The sequence below is a fragment of the Kryptolebias marmoratus genome, linkage group LG8 (assembly GCF_001649575.2).
Source record: "Kryptolebias marmoratus isolate JLee-2015 linkage group LG8, ASM164957v2, whole genome shotgun sequence".
Classification (NCBI taxonomy): Eukaryota; Metazoa; Chordata; class Actinopteri; order Cyprinodontiformes; family Rivulidae; genus Kryptolebias; species Kryptolebias marmoratus.
Window position 1 is genome coordinate 25,115,197 of NC_051437.1, and position 25,222 is coordinate 25,140,418.

Here is a 25,222-nt window from a genome sequence, read left to right on the forward strand (position 1 = left end):
GTCAATAAACTGAGTCCAATCATATTGGTACTACTTTGCAATAAACTATTGCTTGATTTTTTTTTTTCTCCAAATTCTGAATGTTTTTTTTGTTCCAACAATAAAGCAGAATCCTACGAAGGCACTTTAGACCGACCCTGCAACCCCGCCACGTTGAGCCTTCACCCTAACAGCATTAGTCTCGCTCGTCTTTCCTCTCTCCAGCCGCTCTCCAAGGCTAATCACCTTCAGCTCTAAATGGAGCAGACCGCCAGTGGTGCAGAATCAAGCTCAAACACATTTTTTGCGCTTGTATTACACCATGCATGAACACACACATTCATATCTGTTCGTTCATTTACATTAAGTGACCATAAGGTGTGTCTGCAGACACGTAATGCAATATATGAGTGCTTGTGTGCAGGCTCAAGCATACCACAAGCTTTTTTCCACTGCTACCTCCGCTTAGTGCAGCTGCCATGAGGTTGAATCGATTGTGTGACATGTGAGCCCCTCCCCCATCCCACTGGGTAGCCACCTTAAAGAAAAAAAAAAAGGGAATAATTGGAGAGCATTTTTTTTGTCGAAGTGGATGTGGAGGATGGATCCTATCAGGGGTCTCCGGGGGACCCATGTCAGAAACAAGTCCAAATCTGATCTGTGGGGACGTGGTGGGGGGTTGATGGGTACTCTTCAAGTCAAAAAGGGGGAGGTGGTCTTAAGGCCACACATGGATGCATTTAGTTCGGGATGATTTGGGGAGGAATGATCCATTTAACTATGAGTAATGAGTCGTCTTTTGCCTTTATTATCTAATTTATTGGCTGTATTGTTTTAACAGCTTTAGCGGGCCATGTGTTTTCTCATGCTTGCTGTTAATCACTTTAAATTAAATCCACTCAAATGTCTTCGTTTGGATTTTGATACGTTGAAGGCACAGTTTGAGCTACAATGTGTTAATAAAGGTTTTTATCCATGAAATTCATTTCTGCTCTCGAGCTGAAAAAAAACAATTGCCTAAATAATAATTGAAATTGGTCCTGAAGTTCAACCAATAGTTAGACATTATTATATAGTCAGCCAATAAGGCTTATTTATTTCACCCATAACAGATAAGGTCAGTTGTATTCAGGCTTTCCTACCATTGACAAAAGAATGAAAACAAGTTGCTCTCCGTGTCAAAGTTGACTTCTCATATTGTTTCAGTTAGGTTATGATACAGACAACACTGTTTTCTTTGCAATTCCAGAACTCTGCGCTCAATTCAGGTAAAATAAACTGTGGCTGCGGTACATGACAGTGAAGACAGGCATTTCAATTTTTTTTTTTTCTTTCTTTTTTTTTTTTCTCCTAGGGAACCAACCTGACAGATATCTGCACAGAGTTGCTTCTTCATGGAAATCTCCTCAAAATCTCAGCAGGCAACATCCAGGAACGTGTCTTCTTCCTCTTTGACAACCTTTTAGTTTATTGTAAAAGGAAGTCCAGGTGAGAAATGCAACATTCAGAAAACTGCATTAACTGTGTGTCAAATGACATGAAAACAAGAGATCATTTAAACCTTTTTTGCCCTCATTGGCTGACTTATTGAAAAAGTCCAGACATGGAAAAATCAGTGCAGACGTCTACATTCCTGTTAATATTGACTGATTTTAGCCAAAAAGAAACGCCTACGCGCATGTCTTGCTCACACACCTGCATCTGTATGAATGTGTGTACGTTACAGAGACTAGTTGTTGTTTTTTGTTTTTTACAGTGTGGCACTGGCATCAACGGATGTTTTCCCACCTCAGCGTAACCACAGTGTTGTATCTTTTCCAAGGGTTTCTGGAAAGAAGTCTAGCAAGAGGACCAAGTCTATCAACGGGCCCCTCTATGTGTTCAGAGGCCGAATCAACACCGAGGTGATGGAGGTGGAAAATGTGGAAGATGGAACAGGTTTGTGTTTGCTCAGGAGCACATTACCTTTAGAGACTGTGTATTTTTATGTTCAAGCATGCAGTTCTCCTGCAGGGTTTTTATTTAAACGTTGTCCACGAGGTTCTGATAATTTGTCATGTTGTATAGAGCAATCTCTCGATCATTTACAGTATTTTTATTTAGAGAGTAAAATAATGCAAAATGAAAAGCCTAGCATTCCTTGAAAGACTGCATATAGCAGGCCACCTTTTCATGCAAGAGGTTGAGAAATGACAGTTATAATCATTTTGAATAACCATTAAAAATGATGTCATGCCCAATTTCAGTTTATATTATGATATCTTTGGTAATCGTACACACTAGGGCTTAGAGTATGTGTTGTAGATGACTCTCAGCTACTATTGCACTAAACTTTTGCCTAATGTCTGTAAAACCTTCTGAGGTACAGCCATTATTTTGTGTAGGTTAAGGTGGATTAGCTGTGATGGCCATCTTGAATTGTGGTGACTCCAAAAGTTAATCAGTTGTAGATGTACACCAATGATCACTCTCTGAGAGTTTCACTAAAATCTGTTCCTGAGGTGTTTTGCTGATGCTGCAGACAAACACACAGAGTCTGGCAAAAAACATTTGCATACAATAGACACTTTTTTTAAAATCTCCACCCAAACTGTCAACAAATACCTGCCTTAACCACTGGTGTAAAAATGACACCGTTAGTTGGATTTGAATCAGGTAGTTGTTGACAGTTTGGGTGGAGTATCACAGTTTCCAACAGGATGTAGCTCGCAATGCCACGTACTTTTTGATGTCAGCCATTCAGTGATGGATTGATGTGCTGATCTGAAGTGCAAAAGCAGCCTTAAACCGTGCAATGAACTTGATGTGCTCTGATTGAGGTTGAGATAATGGGTCAAAGATCAACAAGCCATCGGTGGGCAGATACTGATATGGTCTTCACTCGGCTCATTTTTGTTATTGTGGTTTGCTATGAGACTTTGCTGGGCTTAGTGCGTGTTGTTCCTCTCTCTCACATGTTTCCTCTTTTCTTTCTTTCTTTCTTCTCTATGCTGGTAGATTATTTCTGCAAGCTCACATGACTTGTGTTGGCTGCCGGCTGTCACATTTAGGCTGCTGAAAGGGAAACCACAAAGAAAAACAAGCCTCATTTGCAGAATTCAGGGGTCCCACTTTCAGAGCACAGATTATCTGATCACGAAGTGTGAACGTTGTAGAACAAGGGTGTGTCTGTTTAAAATGAAAAATGCACCAATTTGGGTTATAAGGCCAGGTTTGATCTTTGGAAAGCATTGACCTACTGATTCAGATTTCTCTAAGAACAATGAACAGCCTTTTTTTTTCTTTTTTTAAGTTTGTGGTAAAACTTTTAATTTGACATGACACACCCTGCTTGCCACTGGTAGTTTACAAAGCAAGTGCTTTTGGTTACAGCACGAAGGTGTCTGTATTCAAAATCAAACAGCAAAGGATTTACAGTGCATCTAGTTAATAAACTGTTTGTCTTGTGATAATGATAAAATGAATTGAGCTTATTGACACCCAATTTGAATAATCCACCTGTAATTCTGCCTGACTGAAGATTTTAGAGCTTCTGTATCCAAGCTGCTAAGATCAAACTGAACACATTTGTTCTGCATGTGTTTCCATGCAGTTTCATTCTTTCTCAGAAAAGCAGAAGCTGCTCCCAGTGGGACCAAAAGTATCAAATCTATTTATACGACCTTTGAGCATGAGACTAATGCACCCCATTACCAGGGGCCATTCATTATTCAGAGGCTGCTCACCTGCAGCTAAATGGATGATGGGATGAGAACGGGGTACGAGGAGAGAATTTGATGAGTCAGTGAAAGAATGGTCCTTTATTGCTTTTATGTTGCACCCTGTTGGTGTGTTTAATTGGCTTTTAAAGCCATCTTTGAGGTTTTAAATTGTCTTCAGAGATGGCTTTAATGTTAACATCTTGGTTTGATTACTGTCATGATTTCCTTTACATAAATCTGTAGTCAGCTTTTATATTCCCCTGCTGCTAAAGATAAAGAAGGACAACTGGTAAACGATTTTAACTCTTAGGAATAACTCTTAGGAAGTCATTACTAAATGTACATGTTCAATTGATTAAGTTTTGGAGTCAACCCAATTTAAGATGGCCACCACAGCTAATTAAAATTCAACAACTCAAAAATGCCTCTTACTCAATAAATTTTACAGATATTGAGCAAAACATTTGGTTTTGTAGTGGCTAGAAGTCATCCTCAACATGTACTCTGCTGTCACATATAGCAGGATCTCGAAAACCTTCTCCCTTTTCACTATATGATCATTTTAATTTAATTATCTGGCATGAAAGGCATTCCTTTAAGGAATTCTAGTCCTTTAATGTTGTAAATGTATGTGTGGTTTTTGCCTTCAAAATTGAAAACAAAACAAGACACAAAGCCAACATAAGAGTTTCTTGGTCTCCAAAAAAGCCTTTGTAATGTGGGTTTTAGAAGCAAGGTGGTTTAAAATAGAATTTATTAGCAAAGCCTGAAAAGGCTACAGCACATAACGACTGAATATAGTGTCCTAGGGTTTTCCATGTTGACCTTCTCTTTTCTTAAAGTCATTAATTTGCTTTTCAGCTGACTATCACAGCAACAACTACACAGTGACGAATGGCTGGAAGATCCACAACACAGCAAAGAACAAGTGGTTTGTCTGCATGGCCAAAAATGCAGAGGACAAGCAAAAGTGGCTGGATGCCATCTTGAGGGAACGGGAGCAAAGAGAAAGTAAGTAATGATTTTTTTATGGTACCCACAGTTAGTTTTCTCTCTTTTTGTAATCTTGCTTGGAAAGCCATTTCAACATCAAAGAGGTTTTAGAAGAAAACCTGCTGGTGAGATTAAATATTTATGTCATACAACTTTATTGCTGCCTGCTCCCCAACACTCTGGGAATTATTATTTACTCCATTTATTTACTGCACTGCAAAGATGAATTTTTTTACCACCATCTAATGATGCTAGAACATTTCCAGGAATGCACCTACTATATTGCTGTCATTTTGCACTTTACTCCTAAATAATCACTTTTCATTTCAAACTGAGAACTTATTACATTTCTCGTACATGTTGGTACAAACCTACCAAGTTGGCAAAGCTCGTACATGGTAACCATTGTGCATTACTTCTGAACTGGTTTGAGTGTTTCTGTCTTAAAGCCGCAAACCTTGAACAGATTTGGCTGCCCTTGTTTATAAAATAGAAACTTTTGGTTTCATGATGTTTTTTGGTCTGTCTGGTTTATTCATGCTGTGAAAGGTGGCCTCAACAATTCATTTATTCAATTAAAAAAAACCCATCTGTGCAGAAAAAAGTGTTTGGTTATTCAGTGTTCTTGTTGTCCCATTTACAAACAGTTGATAGTCTAAAAACATTTGCCTAAACTAATCTATATGTAGTGTATTGCATATGCATCCTTAGCAGTTTTTTCAAGCACCCAAGTAATATACCGTATGTGAAATTGAAAAAAAACAAACAAATTCAGTAAAAATGTAAACAAAAAAAAGACAAAATTTTGATGTACAAACCGTCAAGAGAAATGTTAAAGCTGCAGACAGGCTCATTATGGTTACCATGGTAACCACATACCTTTGTCTGCTACTTCCTGTGAGGAAACGTAAGAGGCAGAAGGAAACCAACTGTAAATTAAGCCTCAAACAAACTGTGTCTGTGCAAAAGCTGTAAGTCAGATCTGACAAATTCTTAAACCACGAGGAGAAGAAGACTCTGATGGTCACTCATGTGAAGTTTTACATCAGAGACAAGTTAAAAGGACCCTTCACTTCCAGTTTTAAGAGAATATTTTGAGCCAAAATATAACTAAAGTCTGTTGAAGCTTGGCTGTACGCTCTCTGCATTCTGGAGGATTTTGAGAAAAACAAAACAAAACCACAAATACCAATGAAAGACACACTGAGGAGAAGACGATGATAACCCTTATGTTTTCATGTATGATCTGTATATGAAAAAAGTTCACTAAAAGCTACACTTCATTAATTCATCAAGTGTAGCTTTAGCACTAATTTTACTAGTTTAAGATTAGTAATGTAAATTGATATCCTTGTTTCTCCTTCAGTTGTTTTCCTTTCAACTTTTCACTTTCATCTTTTACCTCAAAATCAGTTCCCACCTGTTCCACAGTTGCCATCTGTCTTTATTATGTTCTGTGCAGTGGACAGTGTGAAAGGCTGAGGCCAGATTTGTGGTCCATTGATGGCAAAAAATTAAAACTTGATCCTGAAAGATTTCATTTAAAAAGGATTTGGCAAAATGCAAAAAGTTCAGCTGCAGTTAAGCTAAGAAAAACTGTTTATTCTAATTGTAGCATTATTGAAGTTAATATTTTTTGCTTTTGTAAGTGTGAAATTTGATCTAAGCTTGGTTTGATCAGTATTCATGTCTTGATTAAAGGGGTTCAGAGTACAAATAAGTCAGAAGGAGTGTGCTGCAGCTTGTGGTGTTAAGTTTCAACCCGGCGGAAATCGACCTGAGGCAAACAGATGCCAGATCCGTCACAGATCGCAGTTTCTCGGTTCGCTCCTCCTTCATTACAATTTCTGTCATATACTTTCTTTTTTCTTACCTTTCTTTAAACACCTAACTCCTGTCTAGAATGCAATAACATGAGTTTTTAATGCAATAAATCTTGACACTTTCTTCACACCTTTTGCATTACATGCATTATGACTTTTTAAGACACTCTTTGATTTTCCTCTATGTGTTACTTCAAGTTTTTCTTTCCTGTGTTTGACACATGGCTCCCCTCATGTAGCTGCCCCCCTAATGGACTTCTGTTGTTCAGCAACTGCCAGTTGGTGGTGTTGTGACTTATCACTGTTTTTATTCAAGTTTAGGGAAAACGCACAGGTCAGATAAAGTGTTACGTTTTTATCTCGTGCCAGTGAGCACAGGAAGATGAGGGGCAGCTTAAGACGAGCTCTGACAGCTGGACCAGAAGGCTCTTCGCTGGAGGGGCCCCCGGTCTGTTGTTTAATGACACTTATTGTTTAAGTCTACTCCAGCTGCTGCCAAGTGTAATACAACCCCACCTCCATCGCAGTGTGCCAGTGGAGATCTTTAAAGACTCACTGGGAAATCTGGGGTTGGAAAAAAGCTGTGTAACATTTATTCTTTGATGCAAGCCCCCTCTCTGAGAATTTGTCAAGCTCCCACCCCTTCACTCAAATGTTCAAATGGGTTAAATACATAATTGTGTGACTGCTGATTCAGTATTCACAGTGCTATTTTTTTAAATCTACCTGCTTCTGCAGAGTTTGTGCTATTTTAGCCATTCATATATGAAAACATTCAGCTCATTAAGGAGATGGGTGCTATGACTTTTGATGTTTGTAATTTATGTTTCTTTTAGCTTTTAGCTTGTCTTTTGCTACTCGTAGCTTTTTGCAAGCTTTTTGACACTTTGTAGTTTTAGCTAGTTTTTGCTTCTTTAAAGGTTGAGGTTTATGCTGTCTGAAAATAGTAAGACACAAGCTACTTTTCACTGGGGTTTTACTTTGTTTAGGTTTGAGTTGGTGTTCTGCTTCTTTTAGCTTTAACAACTCAGTTTCAACTTCTTCAGCAGGTCATTCAGCAGTCAACATTCAGTGGTTTTGCAAAATGCAATTTCTCTAGTTAAATTTTTAAGTTCTAAGTTTCAACAACTGTTAAAGAAATGAGCTTTACAAAGTCTTTATTTATTTCTGAAATAACTCCTCAATTTTATATACATTTTAGTTGTTTTCAGACATTTTAATGTATTTATTTATTGACTTAGGAGCACATTTGAATTAAATAAATAATTTAAATGACTGTTGCAACCGTAGATGTTTCAAAGAAGTTGGAAATTACATGTTTGAAAAGGAAGCAAGAAATTGAGACAGAGTTCTTACTGAGTGGAAGATTAAGCCATTTTTTTTACAACTATGTCAGAAGCAGTCATTTGTGCAATAGCAACCAAAAGGTTGAGTGAGTGTGTTGAGACTTTAAGAGATTGACTCAAAGTGTAAACACCTTACAAAAACCTAAAAGTGTAATTTATTTTATTGCTGAAGTTTTGCACATGCAAAATCTGAACTTTATCAAGCCCATTATGGCTTGTAAAACTGAGTACTTTAGTTTTGAGTTGAGAAGCTTGATGTGCCGCTCAGCAGAGTTGAGCAGATTATGGAGTCCCATTGAAACAGAGTTGAGTTGCCTGAGTCAGAAAGTCTCAGAGTCCAGTTCAGAAGTTCATCAAAGCCCACGATGAGATTAAGCAGCTTGAACACTGAAGTGGTTTTACTAGGCCAGCCAGAACCACAATAGGTCCTCACATTTTCTGCTATACATTAGAGGAATAATTGTTAACAAATCAACACTGAAACAAGATCCAAACCACCCTGAACTTCACTTACTCTTTAGAATCAGAGGCTTGTGGCAGATCCAAGCTGCAAATGTTTTGTTTCTGACTATAAGCCTTTTGTACAATACAATATAACTAGACGGTCCATGAAAAGGCTCGTTTATATCCTCTAACAGCACCGTGACTTGCGTTTGCTTTTGGATTTGATGAATTTAAATAGCCTTGGCCAAGTTGAAATCTCTAGATCTGCTTTATTTTTCTTGGCCAAGATTTTGTTTGCACATTCATTTCCTTTCCCATATTTTTTTTAAATCAACTTTTACCCCAACAGTGTCTGACTCCATTGGTTGTAAATTAAGTAAATGTGACAAAATCTCTTGGATCTGGCTTATTTCTCTCTCTCTCTCGCTCTCTCTCTCTTAGGTCTGAAGTTGGGAATGGAGCGAGATGCCTACGTGATGATAGCAGAAAAGGGGGAGAAGCTCTACCACATGATGATGACCAAGAACAGGCACCTGATCAAGGATAGACGCAGGAAGCTCAGCATTGTGCCCAAGTGCTTTATGGGAAAGTGAGTGTCTTTGATTCCCCAGTGTCTGATTTCTTCAGGTTCCAAGAATGTGGCGGGAACGTTTTGCTGTTCACACGGAAAACTTTACAAAAAGTTACATAAGATCAGCAGGCTTTCAAAAGAGCTGGAACCCAGTCTCCCCCCCCAGAGTCCTGGCAGAATGCCTAAATGCTTATCCCTACATCCTCTTGTCTGTAATGAGGGACTACAGCAAAGGCACAATCAAGAATTTTCAAATCATTGCTGTGTTTAACAGGAAGCCAGTGGATAAATGCAAACACAAGAGCTCTTTTCCTGATACCATTTGGGAGATGCAATCCAGCATTTTACCTTTTTAATAAAGTTCAGAACTGACATAAGTGATGTCAGTTTATCTGGGCTTAAGGGCATATAAATCTGTGCTGTTTGCATAACAATGAAATGAAATATTGTGTTTAAAAGAAATCTGAACCAAAGGAAGGATGCACAAAATAAACAAAACTGGCTAAAAGATGGATCCTTGAGGACCTCCACAATTGAGGAAGAGAAATTTTCCAAACTATTAGAGAAAGCTTTACCTGATAACTTGGAAGTGAACCATTGAAGGACAGTAGCTTGAATCCCAACCTGATGTAATATATGATTTATATATAGTACGTTGTATGATTTAATATAAGCTAGTTGACCATATTAAAAGCTGCACCGAGGTCTAACAACAGTCTAACCTAATTAAAATAGTGTATTTACCACCGTCTAAAGACAGGAGCAGGTCATTGTACATTTTATATTAACTGCTTCCTACTTTAGTGTGCATGCATATTTGTGTCAGCACTCATTTTTCTCTTCTGTCAGATCATTTTCTGTTCTCAGAAGGAAGTCATATTTTATCTTACAAAGAGTTACAGACATAAATTTAGCTTTAGAACAGGGGTTTGTTCAAATTCCAGTGTTTTGTTTGACAGTCTTTTCTTTCCCGTTTCTTTCTCCCTTCTGGTACTTTTCCCACCCACTCCTGTTTTTATCAATTCCCACTTTTCTCACTATCATTCATTTCCTGTTGGTGAGTGGGCCCTTCATTATCTGAGCATTTGTCTTTCAGATTAAATTACCAACAGGCACAGTTTGAATCATTATTATTGCATTAAACGGAGATGCTGACTGCCGGTTTGATATCACCCTGTTCACTCTATAAACTAATTTCAACAAGTGTCTGTCATCCACATTGAAAGATGGCCTTTGTTAGATCACTGATAACATGTTTGTGAGTTGTACCAGTGTTTGGAATTAAAATATATATACAGTCAAAACTTATAGCTTTTTATTTAGTTGCCCATACCTTTTATGTCGTGAGTACCCCTCGGGCTAAGAACAGTTGCTTTTAAGTCTTGATTATTCCAGTTCATTTCTGGGTTAGCTTCTGTTCACTTTGCTTTAGGCTCTTAATGCATTTTTTTACTCTCAGCAGGGAGAATTATAATCTCCATCTCATTTCCTGCTCAACTGTTAATTCTAAGGAAGATTTAAATCTTGCTCTTGTAAATAAATTAGCCACATAAAGTTTAAAAACTTAGGTTTTGTGCCGTACTCTAATGTGTGAAGCCTGAAAACATCCACACTGTCCACATTATAAACTTCGACATCAACTTATACAGCTCAAAGCATGCACCTGGATGGCTGCTGGAAGCGTGTTATTATTTATGACAAAGTGTTTTTTCTGTGCTTCGGACAGACAAAAGGACTTGTGTCAGATTGCTCAAGGTGCCCACAGCTTCAACATGAGCATACACACAGTGCAGCTGAACTGTATCCATACACAAACAGGTGCCTTCACGCCTTTAGATCTGCCATGCAGTCACACACATTTATTTATCTGTTTCATGACTCGTGAAAAGCAAATCTACACACACAAACCAATTTCCCCTTCACACATGGTTCAAAATGATTTCAGCTTTGGTGAGTTTAGTTTCAGAATTAAAGATCACACACACTGAAACACCAACTCTCTCCAATTCACTGTGTGCGATTATCCGAGGAAGTGATTTCATTCAGAAACGTGAAAGACGAAGAGCGTCAGAAAGTCATTTTCTCCCTCAAACATTTGCTCAGCGGACGAGACAAGACAGCAGAGCTGAAGGGCTCAAATATGGATGTGTGTGTGTGTGTGTGTCCAAGCAGGTATAAGGGGTATTTGTGGGGAAGATAATTTGTAAAGTATGTGCCACCTGTACCGGTGGTCCGAACGAGCCATTAAAATACTATAACACCTTTCATTCTGGAAGAGTAAGCGGCCCCTGTATAAATAGCCTTGCGGAAAACCGTAGGCTTTGCTTACAAGACCTGCAGGTAAACCGTATACTTCCCAGGTAAGTTATTTTGCAGCATATTACCCAGAATCCATCATGCCGTTTGGTTTAACTCACCACAGGCACACCATAAACAACAATTCAGAGGTATAGACTTTCCAATTATGATTCTCAAACTGATTTTTTTTATGTGTAGTGTAATTCATAGATATCCAGAAGAGATTTCTGTTAAAAAATAGTCTAAAAAGGAAAACTTTTGTGTTCCTATAAGCATAATAAATTAGATATTTTAAGTTTATATCTATATCAGCCACATGTTGCCAACACAGCCATTGACATGATTGTTTTACAGCACTTTCCATTCGATTAATTAATTAAATGGTGCCCTCTGCTTCCCATTGTTGTAGCTTCTCATTGCGTGTAGACTTGATTGCGATGTGACAAAACGTTGTGCAGTTTTACAAATCTTACATTAAATGTCATAACAGTATAACAAAGATACCCCACATCAAAGATGGATGTAAATGTAAAAAGTATAAAAAAACCCAGAATGAAATAAAGTCTGGCCTAATCAATGCTTCTCTGCCTTGTTCCCTCAGTGAGTTTGTGTCGTGGCTGTTGGAAAGTGGAGAGATCAGTAATGCTGATGAGGGAGTCAACCTGGGACAAGCCTTACTGGAAAATGGCATTATTCATCACGGTGAGACAAAATAAAATCTTCATTTCTGTCTTTTGTGCCTTCTTACCTACTCCTGATTTTCTTCAGTTGTCTTCTGTAGATTTTATTTAATTTATATGCCCTTTTTTATCTCCTCTCATCATGCTTTTTCTGTTTTTCTTTTTAGCATTTCAACCAGTGTCTTGTCTTTCTTATTGAATTTTTGTAAATTCGTTTTGTGTGCAAGTCCAATGCGTGGGATGGCAGAACCTGCCATGACCTAAAATTCTTAGTCTGGTCTTGATTTTTCTTGAAAGGTCTCATTATTTCCACTTTCCAGATTTTTGACTTTCAGTGTGACACTCACAGGTTCCCCTTCCTGAATTATGCATTAAGAAATGAAACTGACACACACCCACACACACGTATAAATAATGTATGAATGCAGTTATCCAGGATGTTTATACACGCTGCACTCAGAAAATTTGCTGAAACCCGGTGTTCATGTTCCCTAATACCTGTGGAAAATCCCCAGAGATCCTCGCTGACAGGAGCTTACAACCCCAGAGTGAAACAATAATGACACGGAGGACTCTGTGGGATAGCAAGAAGACGTGGGCAAACTGGAGAGGTTCAGGCCTTGAAGGCAAAATGAAGGCGTCACAAGCTAGTCATTGGAAAGGAATCATGGGTTTTGTGTCATAACAAAAAATGACAGACAGCTCGCCCCGTTGATCTTGGAGTACATTTTGTCCAACTAGGTGTGCTCGTTCGAGTCACTTCAACACATCTGTTCATACTTGAATGTTTACACTTTTGACATTCCCTTTGCTCCAAGGAGAATTCAGCAATCGTTTTATGTACGTAAAAATCTCTCAATCGACACTTTACAACAACTGATTTTAAAATTGCATTCCTTTTGGTTTTATGGGGGCATTTCAAGTCTAGACTGAGAACCGGCAGCTTATAAGAGTCGATGCCAACTTGTTGTGGTGGAACCAACCAGTTTCTGTTTGGAAGAGTTGACTTCAGTCAGTCCTGCTGTTGTTGTTGTTTTTTATTTTTAAATATTCCACAGTCACACAAGAAATGAGACATCTACAATTTGTTACAAGGTATAAACCATTGTTCTAACTGGAGCTCATCTGGTGTGACCTTTTCTTCTTCTGCTTCTGATATTTCAGTGTCTGACAAGCACCAGTTCAAGAACGAGCAAGTGCTGTACCGCTTCCGCTACGATGATGGCACCTACAAGGCCCGCAGTGAGATGGAGGACATCATGTCGAAGGTAAATATAATTCTCGGTTTCCTTGTTTGTGTCGTGTAAGAAACACAAAAACTAAAGGGCAACAGTCTTATGTCTGAGGGGTAAATTATACAGAGAAATGATTACAAGAAAGACATCAACTTGGCAGATCTGCACGTTTGACCACCAGTTGGGTCCCAGCCCTGAAACACTGGTCTACCTCATGTATGCATCTTTAATTTACAGCTTGCAGTTTTAAAACATTTCTTTAATATGTGATTTTTGAAAAGAATTTTGTATTTATCCATATTGTCAGAAGCATTACTTACAATCCTTTTACTAAGCGCCAGAAATAAATTAAGGCGGTTATGTTTTCTAGCATTTGGAGGTAGGAAGTGATGGCATTCACATTTCTATCCTGAAATGATAGCCTCAGGGTAACTCTTTTCAAACTCTTAAGTTCTAGCTTTTGTTCATGACTGTACTTGTTTATCTAAGGTGTGTACGAGCTATGACTCAGCAGCCATGTTTTCTTGTCTTTTCAGGGCGTCAGGCTTTACTGCCGCCTTCACAGCCTCCACACTCCAGTCATCAAGTAAGCACCTGCCCTCCTCTCCTCTCCTGCTCTCTCTTTTACTCCTTCTCCCTCATATGCTAATGTGTCTGCCCTCCAGGTGCATAAATGCATATTCATGGAGGGGGGGGGGGTTGCATTCACCCTGCTTCAACCCTTTCTGTAATGACTGAACAAACTGTGTCTCCACCAGGAGTGACAGCCCTCCAATGTGTTTCTTTCTTTCAGTTTAACCTCCTGTAGGTTCATTCTTTTCAACACGTAGCGCAGGTTAGCTCTGTCAGGGTTTCATGACTTTCAATATGAAAAAAGCTCTTAAAAGACCCACATATTGCGAGCATTCAGTTATGGCTTTGTTGAATAGATTAATGAGTTACTCCAGGTCATTTATTTAGTGGTTGTGCAGAAAAGTCATAATTTAATCGTTTATATTGCTTTATTTCTCCTTTGGCTTTTTCTCTCTTCTTGCACATTCATTTTCTTGCTCACACATGCGGTATAACTACAATGTTCTTCATCCCTTCTGTGTATGAATGGAATGTATAAATTTAACTTTCTGTTGTTCTAAAACATCATTCTAGATGAGGATTCTTTGAAGTCTTTAGCCGTACAGATTTTGATAGACAAATTTGAAACATAAATCTTTTAATATATTAAATTATATCTTCACCTTAAGAGGAATCTATCATCCATTGTAATTCCTAAACTGAAACTAGTTATGTGAAATTGAAGGGAATATTTCCACTTCACAAAGTGTTTTTACACAGACTCTCCAACCTTCTCTCTATCTTTTCCTTCATCTCTTGCTCACTGATTGAAGAGCCCAGGGTTGCCATCAGAGCGAACAAAGAGCTTTTGGTTCAAGGACAAATCTTATTACCACACAAAGGCGATTCCTCTGCCTGCCTGCCAGTTATTATGTAACACGGCCTTCCTTTCTCAGTCTATTGCTACTGGTATTGTAGCAGCCATTAATTAAAAGGTTTAAGTGTGACATTGATTTATAAATAACAGTAATAATCATTAACTTTGTCTCTGCTTTATTAAATTTGAAGAAGGACAAAACCACTGCTAATTTAATCGGTTTTAGAGTTCACTTATAAAGAAAATTGCTCATCAGCTGATGATTTTTTTCATTTATTATTATTATTATTTAGGATTACTTTCTGTTTTGCAAATCTATCCATATTAGATTTTAACAGATATTGTTTTTTTATTATTTTAAACGTGCTAGTTTACTATATACAACATCTTATTTGTTCAGCTGACTTGGATACAGTGGCTGCTCATATGAAGTTGTACAAGTTGTTTTAATTACAAACAATGACAGCAAAATGTTCTTAAAACCACAGCCTGAAAAAAAGCAACTTTTTAAAGTCAGTCATTTAGGGGTAATATCTGAACTGTAGCTGAAGCTCAGATGTTCAGCAGAATTACTTCCAGTTATCAAATCATCACTGTCTTTAAACAACAGTCTGCCTTTTGGAGTTGGGGCGGGAATCTCTATCACCTTACAATTCAGTTAGATTTTGCAGCAATATGATTATAAAATTATTACCGATTCATCTTCATGCATCCAAAATCACACTTTAAAGAAAATCCTAGGCATAGAATCTCCCAGACCTAAAAAAAAAAGAAACAACAACAACAAAATATTTAGCTCTACACTGCAGCATAAAACAGTTTTCATTCAAGCAAGATCATGGGAACTCTAAGATCAAAAGGAGTCAAAATGCTGAGTACAGTGTCATAAGATTCTGTGGCAGTAGATGTCATCCATCACATGTTGGAGCTATCTGATCTGCTTTCTTTTAGTGTTTCCATGACCTTGTTTTTTGTCCCGTTTTAAAATGTGGCTGTGATGATCATGTTCTGTTGTGGCTCCAAACTGTGAAACGTTGCACACAAGCCCTGGTTTTCAACCACCGCCTGCAGAAACTAATCCCTTGTAATAAAAGTTGCAATTGATTTTGAAAACCTTGACGTTGCTCCCTCTCATTTATAGCGGCAGCTAGTAGCTAGCTGTTTTTTCTCCTTCTTCCTCCAGGTGGAAACATGTACATAATTCGTATATAGCGTGGCTCTTGTCAATGTCATTTTCCCTTTAACTTCATAGAAGCCAAAATACTTCCAAACACTGGTCTTTAATGCAGAAAGTGCTGTATGTCTCAGTCAGCCTTCTGTTAATGTGTCTCTGATATGTGCACACCATAAACTGTCCGGGTGCTATGCTTACACAGTTCCACCTTTTGCTAACTTCAGCATGGCGTCATTAACATTAAATAATACATTTTTAAACTAATTTGGAATTGCACATATCAAAAAAATAGATTATAGCCTCCAGTTTGGAGTGAATGATTCAGACCTTCAGTCAGTAGAGATGTAGGTAAGATTTGGATGAAATGTAGAAGCAGTTAACTAGAGCTATGTATCTTATTTTTTAACACAGCTTGCAATAAACACTAAGTTAATCTAGTTAAACATTTGGTTTCTTCTTTACAGGGACAGAGACTACCACCTGAAAACCTTCAAGTCTGTTGTTCCTGCCTGCAAACTGGTGGATTGGCTAATCTCACAGGTAAGCATGTGTTACAGAAACATCAAAAAGAAGTGTTTATTTATTTTTTAAATAAATTATTAGTAGTTTGATTCTACAGATGTGCATTTTGGTTATTTTTCAGTCATGAAAATGCAATTTAAACCTTTCCCTTTAAAGTGTTTAGGGTTGGAAGCATAAATTTCTATAATTTATAGCCGAGAGGTTCCCTCCAGAAAACGACATAAAGTGCACTTATCTATATTTAAACTCTTCTGTAAGTATGTTGCTTTTTTAGCAACATATTTAAAGAAGTGAAATAAGTAATCAGTAATAAGTAATCAGCTCTGCTGTTTGCCATATTTACATAAACATAAGGCAGTTAATCTATAAAACAGCCAGTTGTGACATGTTTGGATTTACTGTTCAGGTAAACAGATTTGAATATGTTGAATCAGCCTCGTCCCTGTTTTTATTGGAGATGCAGCTATAAACGAGTGTTTTTTAGAGATCACCACTCGTACCCAGGCAGTGTGTCGTGCATGAGAAGGTGTAAACAGGCATTGTGACTGACTGATTGTGTGCGTCATTGATGTGGTTTCCCAGGGAGACTGCTCGACCCGAGAGGATGCTGTGACGCTGGGTGTGGGGCTCTGTAACAGCGGCTTCATGCACCACGGTCAGTTTAGTTCCCCTTTACTGACACACACACTAAGATCTAAGATTTTTTTTCAACTTTATTTCTATTTAAAGACACTATTGTTTGACTTCATTTTGACATGAAAGATTTTGTCTTTTGTCTGCTTTTAATAACTTACCCTTCTTTCTTTTCAACTCAAAACATCTACATTTCATTAGTGTTCTTGTGTTCTTTCATTTATGTCTGTGCAGTGATTTCATTTCGGCGCTGCTGTATTGCATCATTTTGGCCCTAATTTGCCCCTAGTCAGTTCTGCCGTCAACCCACAAGAATTTAAAACTGGCTTTGCTCCTCTTATGCTGTCATATGTTAAAAAGAAAGCAGTAAAACGTAAATTTGCATAACCAGTCTAAATTCTGTAACCTCACTGACCACGTTGTAGTGAACCGGATTTTGATTCCAGCCCAGAATGTTTAAAGCAAACAGCCTTAGCAGTGTACCCTAACCAGAGCTGTTTGGCTTTTCTACACGACCGTCTGGGTCAGTCCACTGAACCATGTCCACTGGTTAAGACCTATAATTGAATCAGCCGTATCATCGGTCTGGTATATTAAGCGTAAAGTGAGAAGCTTCTAATGGACTTAGTGTTGAATTATGTTAGAAGGGATACAGTGACGGCAGTTAATGCTTTCCCTTTACAGGCTGAAAAACTGAAGCTTTGAAATTTTCTGATTCTCCTTCAATAATTGGGCAAATATATGAAACTTTCAGAAAGTAATCACTGGATGTATTTCTACAACTAATTAACTTTTGGGGTCATTCCGATTCAAGATAGCTGCCACAGTCAAGTAACCTTAAAAAGACAAAAATGTCTATAACTCAATCAGGTTTACAGGTGTTGACCTTTGCTTTTAATTATTTCACGTGACACCACTTTGGGACCCTTTGATACCATGAATATATGAACCTGCTCTGATGTGCTTGAAGGCTTACAAATCCTGCTCTCATATAAAACACAACCACACCAAGACAGTTTATTTAATGACATTTCCTTCGCTTCCACTTGAACATGCAACTGACCCTCTACCATCTGTTCGAAGCAGTCACCTGTTCTCCCTCCGTTCTGAGTCTTATTCAAGGTGATGACCTCTGTCTTCTCTCCCTGTCTGGACTTCTCACCTCCGCCCAAGTCACTTTCTTAAAACCTTAGTCAGCACATCTGCTCCTCAGCACTGTTGTTAAACATTTTTTTTAGCTTTCTTTTATCTTTTTATGTTCTTGCTTGCTCTTTGTAACTTTACTGTGTGCACTGTTAGAAAAATCTGCAGCAGGTTCAGACAACTCAGCATTCAAAGAACAAAACCAGATACATTGTCATATTTCCTGCGTTAGCTTTCTTATGTGACAGGGTTAAATGATCCAAAACCAAAATGGCATTTGCAAATGCAAATAATGACTTTTTTCCCCTCCGGCACAACTCTATTTTGTGTTAACAGATATGAAAATTAATTCAAAATACTGTTCAGTTTAAGACAGATTGTCCTTTGTAAGAAATAATTTGTGTCAGTCAGTACGCTGGCATTTGTGTTTTACTCAAAGAAAACATTTGAAATTGCTTTTGGGCTTGCTGTTATAAGATTCTCAGACATCTTTTTTTATTTCTGGGCAAATACCTACATAAGTGTTTTATATTTTATAGCTTTTTTTTATAAAAACGCTGCAAAAACAACTAAACCCTGGCCACAGCCTTTTTAAATGTGAAGAAGAATCGACCTTAGGAGTTATATTCACACTGGGGTATTATTTGCATTCAAATAATGATTTGGCAGTGTGCATAAATATGGAAATGTGTGTCATTGAGCTTTAACAGTTTCCAGATTAGCACTCCCTTGAGTTAAATAGGTGGTGTTAAAGTATTATAAGGCCACAGCCTCTGTGACTCAGAGGAAATAAGTGGCATTCAGAAATGGTTTGTGTTGGCATGAGGCAGTGTGTGTGGAGGTGTGGTGGAGTTGGGGTGTAGTAAAGCTGTGAAGGCTCTTGCTCATCTTTGCGTCGCAGATGTTCTCCTAACCTCTGAACAGCTGAGTACCTTTGGTGCTCAGATTTGCCTACACAGGCCCTCTTTCACAGTTGCCTGGAAGAGTCACACACCTATAAAACTCATTTGGGATTAGGAAACATACTCGGTTACATGTGTTACATCTGCACATGTTTGTGCTTCATGTCACAATTCCATTCATCTACCTCATGGATTTACTTCTATTTTAGTCTTACGTGGTAAAATATTTTAAAATGGTATTTGTAGTAGGCCTCAAACATGATATGATTTGTGGTGATGTTGGTAAACCACTGACTGGGTTTTCTGTGGTCAGTGCTTTGTTATTTTATGTATATTTCTGGGGTTTTTTGCACCTGGTGCTGGTCTGCTTGTGCTACAGTTTGATAACTTGACACCCATCAGAAGTGAAAATAATTTTGATCGAAGTAGTGTAATATCTTTTGTGCTTAAGAACATAACAAGAAAAACATAAACTAAAAAACACAATTTGACAACTAAAGGCCTAACATTCCTTGAAGGAATGCATTTTGATTTCTGCTTTTTATTCCAGGGTCTTACACTGGGATCCTCTTGTGTTGAGAAAAGATGGAGTTGTTGCTGTTTTCGTCAAACCTTGAAAATAATGCAATGTTATGTGATACTACAGTGGTGTAGTCCAGTTTTCTGAGGAGAACAGACCTCATTGGACAATTATTTTTAATACAAAAAGACATGATTATGAATTGAGCGTTATTCTTTGGATGGTAGGCTAAATGGTGGATTTGTTTCAGGCTTTAAAAATGCTTTGTTTGGAGAAGCATTGATAATATGCTCTCACCTGTCTCCGGTGCCCCGTGTGGTAAACAACGCTCAGCCTTTTGCAAATAGCCTCTGAAACACACAACAGAATATTTATTGTCCTCCAGAGACACTTCTCATCCCCGACAGTCACTGTCTTTCACCCAGATGTGATCTGGCTCCAGATGTTTTAACTCACATCATCAGTTAATGAGCAAATTAACCACTGACTTCACATTACACTCTTTTTGGTTTTACGAACTCCTGTGCCCACACATCAGCATTTCCAGCATGACCACAGCACACTTTGGATTACGAATAGAAAAGTATTCACGTGTGATGAAATCTGTGTTGTGTTCTGCAGCTGCTCTGTCCTCACATGTGTGTGTGTGTGCGTTTTTCCTTTAGTCTTGGAGAAGAGCGAGTTTAATTATGAGTCACAGTTCTTCCGTTTCTACGCTGATGAAGAAATCGAGGGAACCGGCACCAAGAGCAAGCAGCTCCAGCGAAATGACTTCAAACTCATTGAAAACATCTTAGCCAAGTCCCTTGTGGTGAGCTAAAACTGACATATTTACATTTCCACGTTCACTCACTTGTAATGTAACACATGAATACAAGACTTCTCACTTTCTGCTGAGAAAAGTAGCTTCATGCTGTAATTTTTATTTGAGGAAAACATGCTGATGATAAAAAGAGTGAATTTATTTCAAGAACAACAAACACAAACGTGGCACACAGATGTGCTAATCTTCTGAATTAGGCTGCTTTGTCTGCTATCACACACACACACAAACAAAGTATTTGGCTGAAAAACTGTGAAAAACAAAAAACTGAGAAGAAAAACTCGTTGCCAATTGTGCATTTATAAGTAGAAAGAAGCTTGTGGACTGTTTTTACCTCAATACACAATAACCCATTGTTTCCAACCAATGTGTGTGTGTGTGTGTGTGTAATACCCTCACCATCCTTTTGTCTCTCTCATCCTCTCTCAGATTAGGTGCCACTTTGACAACAATAAATGTTTGCTGTGATCAGTGCGCATCCTTAAGTGTTTTGTTGTGAACATAATCACTTTATAATCAACTGTATTGATGAGGAATGAGGTCTTTGTTCTTCTGATGCCAAGATGAGATAAAACTAATGAATAAAATTTGTAGTTTAAGTCGGGATGAATACAGTAGCTCTGATTTGTAAACAGCAGTAACACTAATTTTATTTTATTTATTGTTTTTACAAATTGTGTATTTGTCTAATTTAACTGTAACTTTAAACACACAGCTGAGTTCTTTCACCGTAAAGCCATAAATCAGAAGTTTTTACTACTTTTAATAGTGAAAGCTTCATGATAATTCATGAATCAGTGGATACATTTTTAAAATTTAGTTTGGTATGATAAAACCAAAGTAGTGTATCTATAAGTGGTGCAGTTTGCTCATATATTTCATGTGATAGCTCACTGTAAATGTTAGGACTTTAGAAAGTAGGTCAGTGTATGTTCTGAATCCAGCAGACTTTTTGATTCTGGAAGCTGAACCCGACTGTTTATTATCTTACGGAAACCAATAGGCATCACCAGCATCCTTTTTCATGTCAGAGTGGGAAGTAGGCGTGCTATCTGGCCTTCCTCAAGAAGTGGAAAAGGCTTTTTCCCTGATTAGCGGAACTAATCCCCCCCTCCCCTCCTTCTTGCCCATTATTGAATTGAAGTGCAGGAACTCTTTATTTACCACAGTCATCTCTTCTTATATAACAAAAGAGATTGCCATCTTATCAGGACTGTGCAGCAGGAAGATGGCCCAGCAGCCTAACTAATGGAAGCGTCTAATGGGTTCAGCGATGATGTTTTACTAAGCCTCGCTTCACAGGGGAATAGTATATGGGGACCAGTGGACACAATAACGTGCAAGACACCTGATGTGCGATGAAAATCACCACCTACAAAGGGGTTTCTAGTGGTGTGTGAACTGTTTGAATATGAGACCACCATTATCTTTTTTTAAGTGAATCCTTAAGGGTTCCATGTGGAAAGAGTTAGGCTATTTTTTGTAATCCAAAATAAATGTAACACAATCATTAGGGGAAATTGCTAAATGCTTGCTTGTGATGCTAGAACAATAAAAACATTAGGGTTTGACAATCAGTTATTTGTGTAAATGTGTGACTAATGAGGTGTTTTTTCTTTTTTTTATTGTTTTTGTCTTTGTGCTAGATTCACCCTGAGGAGGAGGACTATGGCTTTGAGATTGAGGAGAAAAACAAAGCCATTGTGGTGAAATCTGTCACCAGGGGCTCACATGCTGAGGTAATGGTCAGCTCACACACGAAGACAAATATGCACAATGTGTGTTCTTCCCGCCAAAGGGTGTTAGTTCCACTAGGTAATGGCTGTCCACTGTTTTGACGGCTGCTGTCAGTTTCCCTCTGTTCCTTTTTGGAGGAACTTTGCTCCGATTGGCTGCAAAGTCATCGCTATGCTTACTCACATTACCCTCAGACAAATTGCACGCATGCACATCTTTACTCATTTAGGGCAGTTTAAATATAGCCGAGACACATTATAGCCGGTTTTTAATTAAACCGATTAGTCTTAGCTGCATGAATTTATCACACCTGTGGTTACAGTTCCAGATTGGTGTTTCACCTGAACAAACAGTTTTTTCAATATAATTTCGTCAACACAACAAGAATGAACCAGTTATTTTACTTCCATTTTTCTCATTTTATCACATTTGATTTGACTCTGTCTTAGAGAGGTAAAGTTTTTACAGCTAATTAAACCAACACTGGACATTGTTTATTTTATCTATTTAGCATCTTTCTACCTGAAAACTCAGGGTGATGTCCTCACTCCTTCTGTATTCCCTTTCACACAACACTGAAGCCAGGCCTGTAACACTGTCTTCCTGATTTGATATAATTTATGAAACAACCCGAGAGGTATGGTGGGATTCATCTGTTTTACACCTCTGAGGGAGGTAGTCACAGAGCTGAAACAGTCTGTGTGCAAAGGAGACAAGAGATATGAAAGTGGGATACAGTATCCAGCTGTGGGGTCTGAAGACATCAACTATCTGCAAGATAATGATATAACATTTACGGACAGATATTTTGCTTGTATTTGTAGCATTGTGTGTTTATTTGTCATTATTTATTTGAAAATGATGGTAAAAACAATATAACTGACTCACATGTTCTTCATAAAATGTCAGTGCCACCATGCTTTTTGCTGCATCTCTTTCAATGCTGTGATTTTTTTGATGCACATCATCATGGATCATCAGGGGTTCATTGTATGAACACTCAGTGGTGGCCAGTTTTTCTCCCATTATTGTCGTTTAGGTTTCTTCATAGTGTCTGTTTTTATTTAACGTTTTTCAGCTTTTTCTTACATTGCTCTAGTCCCTAATAACTTTCAGGATAATCTTTGTAACCATCTTCTACCTTCTTACACAACTTTAAGCCCTCCATGCATGGCTCCTTGGTGCTCCCTTTTCTTCATTTCCTCTTCCTCCTGTTAGTCTGTTGTTCACCTCCTCCGACCCCTGCAGTAACAGGATTGCTGGTTGTGGCGCAGCCTGTGTGCCAGCACAGTGAATGAAGCTCAGCTGATTCCCATGGGGCTCTGAAAAGGGCCGAGAGACACACTCACACACTGAGCTCTTTCACTATATGATACCATTATAGAAAGTCACGTGTGGACCGGCACCCATGCTGTGTAGTCACATACATCCTTCCTCATCTAAATGGCAGTGGCTCCTCCCTGTCGTTCCTACATCCATCCTGGGCTGCTATCCAGAGTTGAAGTGTCTGGCTCAGCCAAGGCCACCCCACCGGATCTGTGCCCGGGACACTGGACTCACACAGCAAACAGACAGAGGCAGCATTATTCTCACAACGTGACTGAAGATGTGAAAGATGACTGCATTTAACAAAATGCAACAGGCTATGGTGCAACGTGTCATTTGTAAATGGGTTACAGAAGCTGATATATGACTGTGTACAGCTGCTAGTGCGTCACTCGTTGAGCATACATGTTTGTGCAACCATTGCTGCATTTTCTCATACTTGCAACCCGCTTTCACTGAAGACAACCAAACAACCACACAGGAGGAGAAAAATATGTCGTACATGTCTGTAGTCTGATTTACAGAACTGTAGCAAAACAAGAGTTTAGTTGGGAAATGTGTGCAGATCTACCAGGCATCAAATAGCATGCAGTACAATCATATCTAGTAACCAATCTTGATATGCTTTCCAGCTATAAAAAACTCCATGCAAAGGCTGGAAAATACTTGAGAAAACTGAGCAGACTGAAGCTTTTTTGTTTCTTTTTAGTACACGCTGATTTTATTTCTTGTGCTTTGTTTGTTTCTACTCTCCTCCTTGGAGGCAACAACAATGACTTCATTCTGGGTAATCCACACTTGTCAGGCAAACACTTGAATCATATTTCATCTGAACCAAACAGAACACAATGTTTGTGGTGTCACTTTGGTACAAGACTGGCAATTTGTGAACCAAGCGTGGTTCAAATCTGTAGCTCTTTGAAGAAGCTGCGACCTATAAATAAGAGCATTCTGTCTCCTGTCTGTCCGTCTGTCCTTCCAGATGGCCGGCCTTCAGGTGGGCAGAAAGGTCTACACCATCAACGAGGACCTGCTGTTCCTCAGGTCGTTCTCAGAGGTTGACACCATGATCAGCCAGGCCTTCTGCATGCGTCGCTCTCTGCGGCTGCTGGTCGCCACCAAAGCCAAGGAGTGAGGCGGCGTGCACAATCAGCCAAGCAAACACGTATGGTAAACACAAAGCAAAAGGCTGATCGGACTTGTCTTTCTACCTCCAGGATCGTAAAGATTCCTGACAACCCTGATAGCCTCTCCTTCAGACTCTCGGGATCTGCGCCTCCTCATGTCCACGCTGTCAGAAAAGGTGAGAAAAAGGTTCAACCTTCCTCTGGAGCCACAACAATTTACCTTTTTCCAGGGGTTGGGACGGATTTTTTGTTTAGATTATTATATGAACATGTTAGAAAGAACATAATAATTAAAAATTAAAGGCCTAGCATTCCTTCATGCATATTGCCCACCGCCGTTCATGACAGAGATTTGACTAAAATGATCTTCTGCTAAGAACGAATGGAGGTGTAGCTATTTAGGTCAAAACTCCAAAAGTTAATCAATTGTAGATGTACACCCAATGAATATCTTCTGAGAGTTTCACTGAAGTCCTCCCACTGCTCCTTGAGATATTTTGCTAACAGACAAACACAGACATGGGCAAAAACATAGTTGCCTGTCCCCTTCAGTGTTGGGAAGAAAGGTGCTTTTGTTTTGTAAACTAACCTAATATTTAAATCAAAATAGACTTCAGAATAATTACGATATATTTTTTTCTAACTAGGAGTTCCTTTTCTCGTCAAGCCAGAATGAAACGGAATAGGAACTGAAACATTCAATGTTGTCATTTACTTGGAAATAACTATGCAGTGCATTTATTGGGAAAAATAACAGTCTTTACGTACGTCATTAACCTGTGACCAATTTATTATTTTTAACCTTGCAGTGTGTTT

General features: G+C 38.5%; 1 protein-coding gene across 2 annotated transcripts in view; it reads left to right on the forward strand.

Moving 5' to 3' along the window:
* The window catches only part of prex1 (phosphatidylinositol-3,4,5-trisphosphate-dependent Rac exchange factor 1), an 81,388-nt gene that overhangs the window by 32,723 nt on the left and 23,443 nt on the right, over window positions 1-25,222 (forward strand). Inside the window, exons 7-19 of one of the 2 annotated variants that reach the window (XM_017411373.3) lie at window positions 1,334-1,467; window positions 1,736-1,917; window positions 4,542-4,691; window positions 8,728-8,875; window positions 11,757-11,857; window positions 13,000-13,103; window positions 13,607-13,656; window positions 16,138-16,213; window positions 16,778-16,850; window positions 20,059-20,204; window positions 21,863-21,955; window positions 24,262-24,410; window positions 24,497-24,582. In XM_017411373.3, the coding sequence (XP_017266862.1) occupies window positions 1,334-1,467; window positions 1,736-1,917; window positions 4,542-4,691; window positions 8,728-8,875; window positions 11,757-11,857; window positions 13,000-13,103; window positions 13,607-13,656; window positions 16,138-16,213; window positions 16,778-16,850; window positions 20,059-20,204; window positions 21,863-21,955; window positions 24,262-24,410; window positions 24,497-24,582 (1,492 nt within the window). The remainder of the gene's footprint in view (window positions 1-1,333; window positions 1,468-1,735; window positions 1,918-4,541; window positions 4,692-8,727; window positions 8,876-11,756; window positions 11,858-12,999; window positions 13,104-13,606; window positions 13,657-16,137; window positions 16,214-16,777; window positions 16,851-20,058; window positions 20,205-21,862; window positions 21,956-24,261; window positions 24,411-24,496; window positions 24,583-25,222) is intronic. The other variant, XM_017411377.3, reaches the window with a different exon arrangement.